We start from the raw sequence: 14,096 nt of genomic DNA, 5'->3' as shown, positions 1-14,096 counted from the left end.
CCTGATTTTCGAAAATAATTCACGATATAGAATAATTTATACTTTAATAAAAAGTGTCACGTGAACGTTACGTAAGAGTGTGAAGGAAAATTACAACTTTAGGATCCGAAAATGAACAGCTTCGAAAATTCGTGACTGGCAACGGGCTCGTTTCCCTATGAGAACGCGTTAACGCGTCGTGTATCAAACTACCCTCCGAACCCATTCATACCTCGAGCGTTTCCTGAATAGTGGCTGTTCGTTCGAGCCAATATATGCTCGTCCTGGTGTTGGCAGACCCGACGCAACGACATCAGAACGGAGCTCGACACGCTTGGATCACATCCACGAGTGAGGCGCACCTTTTCGTCCTTATATATAGCTGCAACCTTACGTGGGTACACAGAGGGCGTGCGCTATCGCGTAACCCCGCTCTGAATGCAATATCGGAGCTCATAAAATAGGTGTAAAACTGTTTAGTCGTCTCGTCCCCGTGTGTGGATCAGGGTTGTAGTACCTACGAGGTGGCTTGTACACTGGAATAGTCAAGAGAGAAAGAGGCAAAGACACGAGGGGCCAGGATGTGCAGGAGGGTGTACACAACGAGTCGACGCAAAGGACATGGGACAATATTCCTCAGGTTAAAAGAGAGTGAAAGAGGGAGGCAGGGAGAAAGGAAGAGACAGAGACGAAACTATCGAAACGAGTGAGGGATTGAATAAGGGGGACGCTTGATTTGATGCGAAGATGAAAGTGACACACGGCGACTGCGAGGTAACCAAGGGAGGAGAGGAGAAACGGGTATTTCGACCAGCAGGAAACAGTTGAGAAGAAGAGGAAGAAGGAGAGAGGGTGAGATAGAAAACTGCACTGTGGTTTCGAGGGTTTGTCGCAACAGTGTTTCCGATCACGTATCTCGGAAAGGGGGACAGTTGACCAAAACACTCCTAGTATCTCCTCATTTTCTGTCATTCCCTCTCTTTCCTGCTCTCTCCCAGGCCAACAGCCGGATAGAGTTTATAGGTTGTAAAGTTGTAAACTCTCATCAGTTTTCAGGAGTTCTGTGAAACGTTTACTGGTTGCTGGCGTGTTAGTGGCCTTTTGAACGTAGGGACCTTCGACTAACAGGAGTCAAAACGCCGTTGAAAATATTTGCGGAAAATGAAAGAGGGAGGGGGAGCGCGTCCAGTAATTGGCATGAGCTCCGGAAGCCTGAAGCACATGGTTCTTTTTGTTATTTCACTTCGTTTTTTATTGTTTGCATGTCTCTCTGGTACTTTTGATACTGTATAAGTTTCCAACCTTCGGCCATTATTTTGTGCACACAGAACATTTCTACCTGAAGATAGAAATTGTGATTTATTAAATTTCCAACGTTCAAAGGAGTCAGGAATATTCACATTCGTTGAGATGGTTTTGTGTAATCTTTTGTTGTTATCAAATTTGCAGAGATTAATCCAATCTGAGTCAAGCTGTTCAATAGACTCTTCTCCAGAATTTATCTGTAGAGTTGGCAGCAGCATTTTCCCAAAGATACGAACGCACAAACCCAGCAACAGCAATCGCAGGAAAACTAATTGACCAGCGATGTAAAAATTATAACTTTTCTCCTAGCAAATCTGTTTGGTGGATACAAAATCTTTTAATTCCTCTTCTGGTGGTTCGTCAACAAGAAATCTCAATTTTTCGTGTGACGTTGAGTTATAATTTCCGGATCAATTCCAGAGCAGGATATAACTGTCTTTTCACCTGATATAAATGAATCACAAAAATTATTGATTATAGTATAATAAAACAACTGAAAAAAAAACAATTCAATCCGCAGCAACGAAAAACAATTATATAGTCATCATTTGGTGTATTGAATCCACAGTTATCACCAGCTAAAATTGGGATATCAAGTCATACGAAAAGAGCATCATGAGACCATTAAACAATCCGCGGCCATCACCAGCCAAAAATAATTGAACCATGTAATGAATTGCGATCATCAAGAATAAGAATAATGATATGAAAGCCATTACCTTAGATCCTGATTTCGTATTTGATTTTGGTTTTTTTTCTCTCAATACGCACATGCATCCTCAATCAACTCGATGTGTTGACTGACTGTTTTTTTTTTTCGAGTTGTTTCGAGTTCATGACAACGGACCACAAGAGAAAGAAAAAGAAAACACTCGAGCGCGAGCGGTTTCGCCAAGTTCACTCAATGAATAAAAAAGATTTATTTTCAATTATTTTCCATTGAATTAAATTGGGTTTTTTTTTTTAAACAAAATCTATATGTGAATTCATATCGTTTGCTTGTTCCAGGGTAGGTCTCAGGAGAATCAGTCTTTCGTTAGAAATGACCTTCGCATCAGACTTTTAGATTCATTCCGCATTATCAACTCAATAGAAGTTGCCTGATTGAGAAAGGTACGAACAACTTCCCTGGGGTCATCATGCTGCGGCTTGATCGTTTCCGAGTCAGGGTATTGGTTTTTGAAATTTCAAATAAAGTGCAACTCTCTCTCTCTCTCTCTCTGATATTGGACGTGCAAATTGTTGATCACGTATTTAATAACTGTGGATATTTCGGTCATTTTATTCGGCTATGTATCAGCACATGTTACATGTCAATCGTTTCCCGTGGACGCACTCATATGAGGAAAAAAATTGTCAGCATTCGTCATCCAATAGAAAAGAAAAATTCTTTCGTTTCGTTTTTATTCCGAAGCGATTGGTACTTCCAATCTCGTGATATTATAATTTTGTTAATCGGAGCCCAATTTTCCAGATTTTTTCGTTACGTGGAATGAGAAATGCATGAGCGAAATTGTTCAAGCCAGACGTACGTCCTGTGTGTACATTCGTTTACCCTGATAAACGCGTTTCGTATTTGATATTAACTCAATAAATGTGCACGATATTATATGATAAAAAACGAGCAAACCAAACATTTTATGGTCTGAATATGATATTCTTTTGATGTGTTCGTTTTTTGTGAAAATGTTCCAAAGCTTCCTCAATAATTATGAAAAAGCACGAGTATGAAAATCAAGCACATTTTTATATTACGCTCGTCAAGAAACATACGTATTTCGATTGAAATGTTTATGTGAAATTAGGATGAACCACAGTTACTTTTTTCAAAACTACAACAAATATCGTGTTGAAGTTTCAAACGTTATTGCGAAATCACATCAATAGTGCATGAGTCATGAGCGTTCCCAAATGGTGAAAAAAAAACCACCAGATCGTCGGAGGGAATTTTTCAACCACCGAATCATCGCTGCCTCAGGGCATCTCTCGTTATATTTTCTTTTTTACCGAAATACTCTTCTTGGCTGGATAATATGGAGCTGCAACAAAATCGAGCAATAAAAGGAAATCGAGTGAGGTAAGAAAAGCACGTGAAGAAGAAGAAAGGAGGGAAAGAGAAAGCAAAGTAAGGAGGAAGAGAACAGGATAGAGGCATCGATAAATCAATGGAGTATGGTAATGTAGAAATTTCAATAATTTAAATATGTATGAAGGAAAATGGAACAATCTGGAAGGCAGGCATCTGACGCGGCGTCGTGTGACACTGAATCGCGCCTAATGAGACGACCCGTCTATCCCGCGAGACATCCAGCGAACGCCATAACCCTCCCCCTTCGCCTCTCTCTCTCTCACTCTCTCTCTTTCACACCCCCATCGATATACATTTATACCTAGACTGTCTAGCAACAAAAGACGCACAGGCGACGACTGAATAAAAAGATGCGTCTCCGCATACGAGTTCCGAAGAAGAAAACGGGAGGCAAAAAATCGCGAGCAATCATAATAATGTAAAACCGAGCGGAACAGCGGCGAAATAAATATGTCGAAAAAAACTGAACAATGAAAAAAGGGACCGAGAGGAGTGAGAGCGAGAGACATCGAAAGTCATACCGGAGTCGCGTGGTAAGTAAAATACATTCTATCGTTCCAAATATACACGGCAAGACTGAAGAAATGTGTTGCGTACAAAAAGCCGTAAGTCCTGAATTCTCCCTGTCAAAATATCCGACATCCGTCACTCAAGCGAGTCGGCGTTTTTAGGCATTTCTGTAATTTTCCACCCTCCTTTTTCTCTGCTCCCATTCTTCGCGTGCCGCATTTTTTATATAACACATTTTTCTATTACTCAACGAGCACACAGTTAAGATTGACGCGTGTAGTTTCAACGTGACGAGATAGCTACTCAACATTTTATTTTTTATTGTTCCTTCGCACAGCCTTCCGGCTTTTACGAGCCCTTTCCACCACTTTTATCTCACGTTTCCCCCCACTTCACTGTTCTTGTTCGCACGAAACCCTCCCTTTGGAGTGGTGCCCACGCCATTTTTAATGCACTGTTGCATTTGTACAAGAAACTAGAAAAAAAAAACACTGCTCACACAGGTAGCAGTATCTTCCTAAAATTTTACTTTTAAGCAGTGTCAAAAGCCGTAGTATCAGCTTTTCTCACATCGATGAATTTCCCTATCGCATAAAATTTATTTATTCGATATGTTCTCTCCCAATCAATCGTTACTCTTATGACACCCCACCGATATGGAATCGTTTCCTCGGATAAAAGAAAGATTTTGCCCATCAAAAATGCCAGATAAATCAACGCCTGCTATGCAGAGAAATATTTAGTCGATATTTTTGTTATCCAGTAGTACAATTCATCGTTATTGAAATTCATCATGGATAAGACAACGTGCCATTTGAATATCCCACGTACACATCGGTTTCAGAGAGTGCTTTCTCGTACGACGCAACCCTTGAGCTTGTTATACAAGCCTTGATAGCAACGCTATCCGCGTTTCTTGCTCGACCATAATTTAGAGTGCATTACGTGTCATACGTGCTGAACTAACTCGAGTACAAGCTACAGTAACTGACAAGTCTAACAAAATAATGAATATTGATTAGCTCTATCGCTATTGAAAATTTATCAAGGGACATGAAGTCACACGATGCGAGGGAATCACGCGTAATTGAAGTTTACATGTTTACTACACTGCAAAAACAAGCGTGTTGTTAGGTGTGTTGAAACAACGCACAACACATCTCGCAGGTGTGTTGTTTTAACTAATCGTGTTGCAACAACACACAATACATCTCGCAGGTGTGTTGTTTTAACGAATCGTGTTGAAGCAACACGTAACGCCGTAAAATTTCGAACAACACGGCAATTTCCGTTTTGTAATTTATATAATACTGATAATGTGTGTTGTTTCAACACGGATGATTTCAGCACGGTTTTGGGAAGTTACTCATACTTATATGTACAACACATTTTAGAAAGTAAAATAAAATGGCAAATATCTTGTCGTCAATGTCGACCTAAACGAAATTGCCGTTTTATGATATCCAGTATATTTGTGTAAATATTTTTATCCATTTCTTCCGTAAATTCACAGACTCTTTGAGCAATAGACGTACGTGCGGTGTGTCACCGGAATTCATATTTCTTTCGAGCTCTTTTAACGCATCTACTCCATGTACATCAGGACGCCTGCGAAAAATAAAAATGTAACAAGAGATCCCCTAATATTTATGGAAATTAATATAGAAATTCAAACGTACTCTTTATGAATCGTAAAACAGTTGGAATATTTTGACCGATTTTCAATTTGTCTTCGCCAAATTTCATTACAGATCGTTCTGAATTAGCACGTCGATTCCGCACATTTGTACTTGACTGATGTCGTACAATCCCCTGCAATAATAAAAGAAAACTCAATAAAGAAAAATTTAGCACATGACGGCTTTGACAATTGTAGTAACTGGAAATGTAAAGAAATGAAAACTTACACATCCATGGTCTCCGCCGCTGAGCTCTGGATAAGCACTAACAATGGCTTTTGCGTAGTTGAAATAATCATTTTTACTCAGCATGCCATTAGTGCGATGCAAAAGATCAGTTGCCCAAAAATACGTTAATGACTTTTGAGCAAGTAACATTCCTCCGTTGTTCACTTTTTGAACCAACTCCGGGGTCAGTTCTGGCAATGATGTTGGCGTTCCAACGAAGCTTGAAATTATGCTTCTTTTTTCAGTGAAGTCATTTGTTTTCAGTTTTTTAAATTGACTGTTGATTGATTGGTTTTCCTGAAATTCCAAAAAATAAGCTCAACAGTTTTATTTCTCAAAGCATAAAGCAAATCTTATGACCGTTCGACCTAATAAAAATCTCAGGAGTTCAAAACTTTCTTTACAATAAAAGAAATTTCATGTAAGCTTTCATCTTTGAGTACACTGAGTTCATTGGTTACAATAGAATATTCATAATTTTCTTAATGATTTTTTCTTGTCAGCGGTAAAAGTCTGGATCAAATTCCTTTCTCTGCAAAAAAATTTGGATCAAATTTCTTTTCTCGCAACAATTTTGATGAACTTTCTTTCTAAGTAATGAAAGTTTTGATCAAATTTGTGTACCGCAACAGTATTCATAAGATTTTTTTTCTTGCAGCGGTGAAAGTTATGGTTGAATTTTTTGTACAGCAGTAAAGTTTTGAAAACATTCGCTTTATAGCAATCAAAATTTTGATAACGTATTGATATTTTATTAAAATTTTGATCACTTTAAAAAGAATGTTTTCAAAACTCTACTGCTATACAAAAAATTGAACCATAACTTTTACCGCTGCAAGAAAAAAAATTTTATAAATACTGCTGCGGTAAACAAATTTGACCAAAACTTTTCTTGTTTACAAAGAAAGTTCATCAAAACTGCTGTCAGAAAAAAATTTTGATGCAAATTTTCTTGCGGAGAAAGAAATTTAATCTGAACTTTGATCACTGGCTTAAGAAACACTTATTAAAACTCATTGACGCAAAGAGATTTATGAAAAATCTTATCGCTACCAATGAATTAAATGTGTTATAAATTCTTTATCCTATTGTAAATCGTTTAGATTCATTATTCTACATTTTATATAATAAAACATCGAGATAATCTTACCTTTTCTTTCTCCTCCACACATTCACTTATTTTTTCTTGGGTTTCAATGAGAGAGCCGTCTTGATCGATAGCGTAGATCGTTGAACACGATAGAAGACTTTCGCCTAACGGAACAATGCAGGTTATTTCCAATTCATCGATTATTTCTTCCTCTGCTTCGATGTCACATAAAATGTTTTGATTTTGAATCAGCTTCTGTAACACGATGGCTTGATTTTCGATTTTCTTTTTCAGAAGCAAGTCGTTTTCACAAGCTTCGCGGATTTTTTGGGTGACACATTCGGAATCACTCATTTTTTCGTTCACTTTGCAAAATTTAATTTTTTTGCATCGCTCTTCGTTTTTGCAATAAATCGTTTTTTCCATTTTTATGCTCGCTGAGTGGCACAAATAATAAGTGAATTAAACGTATGCGTCTTTTCGCCGACCGAATCGAACCGAATAATCACGAAAACGAGAAGCAAGTTTTCATCACATGGCCGTATGGTCTTAACGCTATAGGAGCGCAGACTCGAGCCAACTACAAACAAAAAGAAAAAGAAGAAAGAGTCTGGCTGGACAAAGGACGAAGACGAGGTTAGCTCACACTTACAAACGTAAACAATGTTTGCGTTTCGTATAACGGACTTTTTGACAACATTACCTCATGAGCGAATTAGTGTAGTGGGTAGCGTGCGTCCGTTAAGTTAGAGCGTGTTAGGTAGGTAGGTCGATCGAATCCCCCCTCGATGTATACGAATTTTTCTCAGAAATAATTCGTTTCCAAATCTTCGAACTTTGATATCCGAGGTTCACGAACGAGACGCATCCAGTAGTAATTCTCGGTAAAAAAAAAATATTTTGTTGTATTTTTCGCCATTCTTGCGAGTGAATTTACTCGCAAGCCAACAACGCATTTCAAGTGTGCGGATATGCACAACAGCAACACGCCATGATATGTGTCGAATCGGGCGACAAAGAGGAAAATGCCTAAAACGTGTTGTAACAACACGGAAAGCCGTTTTTTTACAACACGGGAAACCGTTTTTTAACAACACGGAAAGGCGTTTTTATAAAACACGATTAATATGTGTTGTTTTCATGAACAACACGGCAAAAAGCGTGTCGAAAATGGCGACAACATAAACACGCTGGAAACGTGTTAAAACAACACGCTTGTTTTTGCAGTGTACAAGTATCGTTCTGCAGATTAATAATTCTCCGGCTCTCTAACTCTTCATCGAGTGAGCTAAAAGAGTAAACGTACTGATCGCAATATTTGTTAGAGGCTCACCGGACGATCATTTCCTCCCTTATGGTTTCCCGTTTTATTTGCACTCCGCGCACTGTGCACGAGTTCATAACCGTGAATACACATGTAATTTCAATATCTACAGGTTTTTTACACTTGTGTGAATTGACCTAACAGCAGAAACTTGTATAAGGGCATGATGAACGCATAAATTTATAATGTTTGCCGGTCATTTTGTAAGTAGTTCCGCTTTGTCAGTGCGGATGTGCGAGCAAATACAAGAGAAACCTATTCGCTTTATCTACCCTCTGTAATTATTTACAGCAGCTTCGAAGTTCTCGTATTTGAAAGGATGTTCCGTTCCTCTGAAGTTTACCGAGATCCATAAACGTTTTCAGCTCTTTCTGAGAACGATATGGAAGCCATATGCTTTGCGTTCAACCGAGAGCTTTTTTCCTGTCTATTTAATTAACTTGACTTCCACGAATTGCATAGTAAACACGATCGCTCAAAATCAATAAGGCTTTTTTTCGGTTTATTTTTTCGGTCCCTATTGAAGTAATACAATAAAAATGGTTTTTTAATTTCCTGAGGATAACAATTTAGATTTTCAACAACAGCCGATTGGACTCAACGCATGAGGTTCTGTTCTGTGATTTCTTCGCCGGTAAAATTAATTTCGTTAATTCATAAATATGCGAGAAAATGATACGAAAGACTTAATTACCTTGGTGATAAATATAATTGAGAACAATCATGAGGCAAACGTATGTTTTTAAAGGCCCGGCAAATATTTTCTGATTCATAATTGTGGAAAATATGATCAGAAAGTTTTTCATCTCCGAGCGCCGAAAACCGGAACACAGAACTTTTGACTTATAAACTTTTATACACATACGCATTGCTTATGACGGCGAGAAATTGCAGAAAGGTCGACGTTCAGGTACGTGTCGGTGGTCCGGCCATTAATTTCATTCTCGCGCCCGCGCCTACTGTGTAGCCGTGGCCAGACCCGCGTGAGAATCCCCCGCGGTATCGTCACGCGCGGAAATCGAGCGGACACACATGGGGACTAACGAGTCAGGCGTGTCCGTGGGCGTTGTTGCATCGATTGACCGGAATAACGGTAATCGACTAGTGTGATTCCTACCGTTCATTCGGGCTTACGCAGTCGACAAACTCTCTGTTTCTCCCTCTCTCTCTCTCTGTCTCTATTTTTTTTCATGCTTTCTTTTCCCATGTGATTGTGTTTTTCTCTTTCTCGCTCTATTTGTCCAAACAAAACATATAGCCGTGAAATTTCACTGCTCTGAGCGAATATAAAGCTCCGGAAACCCAAGCCGAGTATATCGGAAGGTGGGGTGCTAAATGAAATTGTTTACTCGCATCAAGTATTTAAAAGTAACCGTGAAAAAATATGTTTCTGATTCAATTTGTTGAAACATAGCACGATATCTGCATGCGTAAATTGATATTCTTGAGCATAGTTTCAAGAGCTTACGCCTGAACACGTTGCAATATTGAAAATTCGATAACTCCTCACCCAACGTGTTACTGCCCCCATATATTTTTTCGTTGAATTCATACCCAATGGGCTCCGGGATACGGTTGAAGCATCGAACTTAATTGATAAGCACCAGAGAGGAGTTAAAAAACTAGCCAGATCGAATTAAAGACCGTTGGATATTTTTTCCACAAGACATTTTCAGTGACCCTCCCCCCTTCGCTCTCTCCCGACGCCGCAACTTCTCACTCTCTGTTTTAGTGATCGCGAATTCCTTCGGATTTTCCGAGCTTTAAACCCTGCCATTCTTTTCAACTATCCAGAAACTAATTTCGGTTTAAGTAATTTAAACGTAGCGGGGAGCAATTAGGTGGGATTCCGAGCGAACGCTCGGGTTGGCCGGTCCTCGGTGATTTAGGGTTACAGTTACTTGCACAGGAAGAACAAACGGGGTGAGGAGAGCATCCTCCAACTCCACCCTTTTCTTCTCCGTAGTGTAAGGCTCCGAGAGAAAGTGATAGAGAGCAGGGTGTGTGCGGGCGTTTGACTATACACTGAGAAAATAGGAAGGAAAATGGGCAGGTAACTTCCTTTGCAAGTTTGTACCGTAACGCTTGCGCATAAGGCGCTCTATTGTAAGAGAATAATGTTCAAGATGTACATGGAACGTGAAAAGGAGTTCAACCACTGACGCTGATTTTCCGAAGCAAAATGCAGCTTCTAAACGCTGGGAAATATTCATAACATTGTGTTGAAATCCCAAAGACTGGTTGCTATTAGATTTTATTATAAATTTTGTTATGCTATCTTGATATTGATGCGTACGTAAATTGAATATCAAATATACTTTATTGAAGACCTAAAAGGAGGTCGATCTGAAGAACAACAAGGAGAGGAATGTGGTTACTATTCATGGAGAGTTAAAAATCATGTGTTCAGTCACATTAAATTATGCAATTTTTCGACGTGAGCCAAAAGTCCAATTCAACTCTAACAAATTAATTTTCTTGCAGTTGAAAGAAAACCATTGACGGAGATGGAATGGTTAACCTGGCAAGTAAGATTTGGAGCTCAGTACGTTGAACACAGACCAAAAATACTATCCCCGCGGTAGTTCAGAATACGCTTCTGTAGATATCTGTGCCCAAAACACCTCTTAGGGACACCCTATTAATCCTCTCAGACCGAGACCTATTTCGCGTTGACGGAAGATGATTCCCTTCATAATTTTATCTCAAAATACTTTCTAGTTTTCAAATCCATTGTGATATTTCATTGTGACAGTTATTTTTGTTGGGAAATATGAATTTTTTAATGTTGCCTGCGCGCAGCACCAGATCCTTGGAGAGCAAAATCAGAAAAATTTACGAATGAATCTAGCACCTAATACCTTAAATACATCATATTAGCTTCCCTTTGAAAGGAAATAACGTTTGGAGTACGAAAAACAAATGTGTACTCACTTTTCTTTTGCGATAACTAAAGCACGTTTCACACAACGCCATCTCAACACGAAACGCCGGCTTCATATTGATATTTCGATGGGTTAAAGCAGTTTATCTCTTGGTTTCGGAGTATCTATGGTGCAATCTATCCTTGCTTGATGGAAATGGGCAGTTAGAACCCCGACTTTACTGACCGATGCAGTTTTATTGGGCCTGGAAGCGCGTGTTGCGTAGAAGCAACGTACGGCCCGAGAGGGTTAAGTAAGTGATGTCTAACGAGAATAACACAATAACTACTGCATGAGAATGGTAGTTAATAATTTACTTCACATTCCATAATTACTTCACATGGAAAAGCCTAAAAAAGAAACTTACAGAGACATTGTCAATATATCGATCATCGTTCCTATGATGTACCATGAAGAAAATAAAATATTCATTAAACCTCACTGCCAGTTCTTTATATCAGAAGTAACGATTATTCAGAAGAATCTAAGAAGCGCCTGATAAAGTTGCACAAGGCGGTACGAAGGGGGAGGGAAGTAGTAGAAGAGATAGAAAGTGAGAATAGGAGAGATACGGTACATACGCTACACTGAAATATGCCGTAGGATGCGAAATTTATGTGTAGCCACACCTGGTTAATGCTTACACGCGAAGAATGGTCCCGTAAATTCTCAACAGCCTCTTTCCCCTTCTTGCTCACTTTTTATTGTTCTTCCGGAGAGATAGAAGAAAAGTTTGAAGGGAAGAGAAGTAAAAATTGAGCCGAATAATTTCGTTGATGCTAAATTACCGTCATTTTTCTTTGACGATCGAAAAGTCTGTATAAATTTTTTCTTTTATATTGTGATTTAATGAAAGCTTGTACGTATTCGGCGACTTTAGACACTTAGCACGACGGGATGAAAAAATTTGACAAATTTAAAATTGAACCCTATGCAGAGCACAATTTTCAATTTCCGTTGCATTTTCTATACTCGATCATCTATTTTATTGCTACAGGCCTCGATGAATGAACTATTGAAAAAGCTCTTCTCCAATTTAGCAACTATTCTTCAACGCCAATCAATTCCCATGTGACATATTTATAACTTAATTGTGTACTATTGAGTGGATGATTCGAGTCCATACAACGATCGGTGCCGTGGATGATCTGTCATTACCTTGTCATCAAGGGAGCGCAAATTCAAGTAGAATTTAGCTGAAGTTCTGCAGAGCCTGTGTTGTTCGAAGGGGAAGTTGACATAGGTGACCAAGAGGGAGGGAGGAAGAGCGAGAGCAAGGTAGTGAGAAATGTTGGGGTTGAAATGAGGGAGGCCGGACGTGGCGTCTGGGCACTGGTTAGTGAGATTGTGCGGTCAGTATAAGCAATCAATGCGCTTGTACGTGTGTATGACACGTAGGAAATCCAATCACGTACATGCTCTTTTGTTTCTCCATACGAATCTCAAACTCGTTAATTAAAAATTTTCAACTAGTATAATTATCGGTATTGACGAGTCGTATTCTCGACTCAAATATATGAAGAAGGATTTCTGGTGTCTTTGAAAAATTAATGTGGAACCCTAAAATTATTTTTTTTTCAACCACCAATAAAAAACTTTTCACATCGTCGGCTTTCGACCAAAATTATGGAGTCCGCGTTATTTCATATGTAAATCCTTGTCCATAATTTCGTTTTTCTTTTAAAGTCTCATCATTAAATCCAAGAATATACATAAATATACGGTAAAAAATAGTACGTGTGAAGAGCGAACACAAGCTGGGTTGCCGGTTGATGTAAGCTGAAGCATGGAAAAGCCGAAATTACATTATTGTCCAGTCTGTCTTTCTCTTGCGAGCTCTCTGCATGTAGGCAGTCCCCAGCCCAGGCAAATATGAAAGGATAAATATTCTATGATAAACTATGATGCGTGTTAGAGCGGCAACGAGTTAAGTTTTCCTCTTTTTCTGTCAATCTTTCGTTCTCTATTGTAACAGGACAGCCTTATCCCCTGGCAGGATTTCTAGCGTGGCAGAAATCCGTTAGAGGGCTAGGTTTGCACGAGAGAGATCCGCTTTATTGGAGAGTGTTGCTATCGACAGCTTTGGCTATCGACGTGACGGAAACAGAGGGTACGGGAAGGACCCATTTCGAATAAAAGTACGATGGTTCGAGGCGTAACCATAGGACGTAGGTGAATTGAAGAACGTAGTGGGTGGAGAAGAAGGAGGTGAGCGATGGGATGAGGTGGCAGGACATGATGGGAGAGTCAGAATTTCGAGGAAACCTCTGAAAACAGGGTTGAAATGGAAGAGGAAAAAGAGAGAGAGAAAAGGGAGATAAAGAAAAAGCGTGTTGAGAGCGGCCCAGGGTATACGCAGTCCGGTGCATTTTCACTGTTATCGTTGCCAGGCGAGCCTGCTTCCACAGCTGAGAGCGAAAAAAGATGGGACAATAGAGAAAAAAGTGTCCAAGAAAAAAAGACGGAGAGGGAGGGCAAAACCATGCGAAAGAGAATATCTTTTCTCTCTCTCGCTCTCTCTTTCTCTTGTGAGCCCAATAGCGGATGGGGAGAAGAGTAAAAATTAACGAGAATTCAAGCTCGGCCGGAGCCATTGAAAAATTGACCAGCGTTACCGTGCCCTTTCCCTCTCGTTGACGCGAGTGTGAGAGGCTTCCAGGTTTGAGACGTGTCGTTCTTGTTTTAGAATTTTTTTTTAATATTATTTTTGTCGTTGGTTCACGGTGTGGTGTTCATTCGTCCGAGCTTCCCTCATCGTCTATATTTTTTCCTCTTTGCAGCCTCGCGCTTTTTCATACTTGTATGCATGTATTTATGTATATATGTTTTGAAGTAATGCTAAAGTAAGGTATACACATGTCTCACATAGGTATAGAAAGGTAGCACATCGGTTCAGCTTCAAACTTGTACCTCTCGTTGATTCTCCTACCTACATAACATAATAATATATACAAATACATCTCCTCGA

General features: G+C 39.4%; 2 protein-coding genes across 4 annotated transcripts in view; both read right to left on the bottom strand.

The window, feature by feature from the left end:
* Nucleotides 1-14,096, bottom strand: part of bru3 (bruno 3) — a 620,380-nt gene that overhangs the window by 305,173 nt on the left and 301,111 nt on the right. The gene's annotated exons all lie outside the window — the stretch shown is intronic.
* Nucleotides 5,030-7,890, bottom strand: LOC122418881 (uncharacterized). 2 transcript variants are annotated; one of them, XM_043432974.1, is made up of 5 exons: nucleotides 7,584-7,890; nucleotides 6,941-7,460; nucleotides 5,791-6,087; nucleotides 5,563-5,695; nucleotides 5,030-5,491 (listed from the first exon to the last, which is right to left on the bottom strand). In XM_043432974.1, the coding sequence occupies exons 2-5, from the start codon at nucleotides 7,304-7,306 to the stop codon at nucleotides 5,469-5,471; spliced, it is 819 nt and encodes a 272-aa protein (XP_043288909.1). In that variant the 5' UTR covers nucleotides 7,307-7,460; nucleotides 7,584-7,890; the 3' UTR covers nucleotides 5,030-5,468. The 2 variants fall into 2 exon arrangements, with proteins under 2 accessions (XP_043288909.1, XP_043288908.1); XM_043432973.1 differs by having other exon boundaries at nucleotides 6,941-7,890.

This window comes from Venturia canescens, chromosome 1, assembly GCF_019457755.1.
Source record: "Venturia canescens isolate UGA chromosome 1, ASM1945775v1, whole genome shotgun sequence".
In the NCBI taxonomy this organism is placed as follows: domain Eukaryota; kingdom Metazoa; phylum Arthropoda; class Insecta; order Hymenoptera; family Ichneumonidae; genus Venturia; species Venturia canescens.
Note: the sequence above shows the minus strand (reverse complement) of the source record. Positions and strands in the feature narration are given on the sequence as shown.